This window comes from Corvus brachyrhynchos, unplaced genomic scaffold, assembly GCF_000691975.1.
Source record: "Corvus brachyrhynchos isolate BGI_N302 unplaced genomic scaffold, ASM69197v1 scaffold15, whole genome shotgun sequence".
Classification (NCBI taxonomy): Eukaryota; Metazoa; Chordata; class Aves; order Passeriformes; family Corvidae; genus Corvus; species Corvus brachyrhynchos.
This window is the reverse complement of record NW_008238349.1, coordinates 133,813-136,247: the sequence shown is the minus strand read 5'-3', so window position 1 is coordinate 136,247 and position 2,435 is coordinate 133,813. Positions and strand designations below refer to the sequence as shown.

Here is a 2,435-nt window from a genome sequence, read left to right as displayed (position 1 = left end):
CCCTAAGGGGGGAAGGCAGAGCGGCGTGAGCGGGACCCCCGTGGGGATCCGCACCCCCCGCCACAAAACGCCCCGCGGGCGGGATGGATACTCACCACCAAACCCCAGGCCGCCGACCCCACCTGAAAGGAGAGCGAAGCCCTCAGCACCCACGGGGCACCCCCATTTCCCTGCCCCGCACCCCCAGCTCCCGGGGTCCCTCCCCGGCCCGTGGCCGTGTCCCCGTGAGCTGGCCAGGCACCGACACAGGCCCCCGGTGTGTGCCGAGGTGGGGGTGGTACCTGGAAATATCGGTGACACGCCGAAGCCGGGAACTCCAACCCCTGGGGAAAAAGCGACAGCCAGTGACAGCCGGTGACAGCAGTGCCACCCTAACGTGGACTGGGGACAGTCTGGCTCGGATCCCTCGCGTACTCCAGGGACAGGAGCTGATGCAAAAGCCGCCATCCCCACCCTGGCACCCCTCTGGCTTCTCAGTGCCTTCCCAGGCAGCTGCGTGCCCAGCAGGGAATGGCAGCAGCGTGGGGACAGCAAGCGGGGACGAGTGTGGCAGGGCAGGGGACACACTCCCACGCTAGCCCCAAACTGCAGCACTCACCTGGCTGCAGCCCCCCTGCACCAAAACCGGCAGGTGGGAGAGCCCCAGTGAGGGTGGGGAGCGGGAGCACAGCCACGGGAATGTGGATGGGGACGGAGGCTGGAGTCACTCCTCCAGCCCCTCTGGCTGTCCCTTACCTGGCTTGGGAGGTTTCCCAGCAGCTCCTGGATACAAGAGTCCTTTGTCAGAGAGGGGCACTGGTGCAGCCCCTGCCCGGACTTGCTGCCCCAGGGCCACAGCCAGACCCTTGAGGAGGGACCCAGAGGGTCCCAGGAGGGACCTGCACCACCACACGTTGGGGACATGGTACCGCGTCATCCCCTGTTGCCATGGCATGGGCAAGGCTGGCGCTATGGCCTTCAGTCCCTGCTCAGCAACCACATTCCCTTGGGATCACACCCTGGGAACAGGGCAGGTGGCAAACAGGATGGGGAACAAGGCACAGTGCCAGCCTGGGGTGGGATTGTACTGTGAGACAGTAGTCACGGGGGAAGAAGTGCACAGAAGTGCACACAGACTCCCTTTCCTTTTCAGTGCTCTGCCAGCACTCTGCTGTTGCTCCCTGCAGCCCAGCCCTGGGGAGCCCCACTGTGGGACCAGCATCACTCACCGAGCCCACCGACTCCGAGGCCACCGACTCCGAGGCCACCTACAAGGAGGAGCGTGGGTGAGCACCAGCAGGGACGGCAGTGGGGCAGTGTCTGACCTGCTCCTCACCCAGTCCCCAGCATGCCCAGCCTTCCTTGGCAGCCCCGCTCTCTCCAGCATCCCTCTGAGAGACATCCCTGCAGCTCCATCCCTCTGGGAAAGCATCCCTCTGCCTTCACATCCCCACTGCCTGGGCTCAGCTGCTGCCAGCACTTACCTGGGAGGCCACCAACCCCTGGGACTCCAACCCCGGGAACACCTGCCAGAGAGACACCATTAACACCTGTCCCCCCACAGCCTGGCACCCCCAGCTCGGAGCACCCCCAGCCAGCGCTCAGCCTGCTGGGGTGGCCCTGGCACCCACGCTGGGAGTCCCCAGCACCCACCTCCCAGCACCCAGAGGGGCTTCAGCCCCTGCATAACACATGCAGGAGAAAACTGTCCCCAGCGAATCCAGGGCAGGGGGTACAGGTGGCACTTTGCACCCATGGGTGACAGCACACCACTTCCCACGCCTGGGCCATCAGGGCACAGTGGGCACGCAGGGGACATGAAGAGAGGTCAGCACCCCGATGGCCACAGGAGGAGGGTGCCCAGGGACAGTCCGAGGTGGCCCTGGGGCAGGGGCACGTACCGAATTTGGGAGGCTTAGCACCAGGCTGCACCCCTACTTGGGGGATGCCTGCAAAGCAAGTGAGGACACCACGGTTAGGACGGTCACCCCCGCACCACTCTCACATGCCACCGCCCTCTGTCCCACCCGCATCCTTCCCTGCCACCCCTGCACGTGCCTCGGTGGCTTTTAAAATCCCCAGCCACCACTGTCCCCAAGCAGGTCCCCAAGCAGGGTGGGACAAAGCACGTACCTGCCCCGGGGAGGATGCCAGTTCCAGGAACTCCCACTCCTGGCACCAAGCCGGGCACGCCACCAACACCGGGCACTCCGCCGATGCCGGGCACCACACCTGGCACCCCTCCAACCCCGGCACCTGCGGAAAGAGGGGTGAGGCATCATGGGCTGATCCCCTGCTCATGTGGGATGATGTGCCAGGCCTGGAGTGCCCATCCCCAGCATGCCCTGGACCGGTCTGTGCCACACCAGGGCTGGTGGGGTGATGCCCCCTGGGTGTGACTGAGGGGCTCCCCAGACCAACTCACCAAATTTGGCTGCTTTGGCTGCTGCTTTGGC

The 2,435-nt window shown here is 65.5% G+C and overlaps 1 protein-coding gene across 9 annotated transcripts in view; it reads right to left on the bottom strand.

Moving 5' to 3' along the window:
- Positions 1 to 2,435, bottom strand: part of ELN (elastin) — a 40,028-nt gene that overhangs the window by 13,933 nt on the left and 23,660 nt on the right. For 5 of the 9 annotated variants that reach the window (XM_017735280.1, XM_017735283.1, XM_017735282.1 and 2 more), the window contains 7 exons: positions 2,113 to 2,211; positions 1,881 to 1,928; positions 1,464 to 1,505; positions 1,209 to 1,247; positions 736 to 762; positions 282 to 323; positions 92 to 122 (listed from right to left, as the gene is read on the bottom strand). In XM_017735280.1, the coding sequence (XP_017590769.1) occupies positions 92 to 122; positions 282 to 323; positions 736 to 762; positions 1,209 to 1,247; positions 1,464 to 1,505; positions 1,881 to 1,928; positions 2,113 to 2,211 (328 nt within the window). Of the gene's footprint in view, positions 1 to 91; positions 123 to 281; positions 324 to 735; positions 763 to 1,208; positions 1,248 to 1,463; positions 1,506 to 1,815; positions 1,929 to 2,112; positions 2,236 to 2,404 lie in introns of those variants that run through there. The other 4 variants (XM_017735281.1, XR_001862317.1, XR_001862318.1 and 1 more) reach the window with 4 other exon arrangements.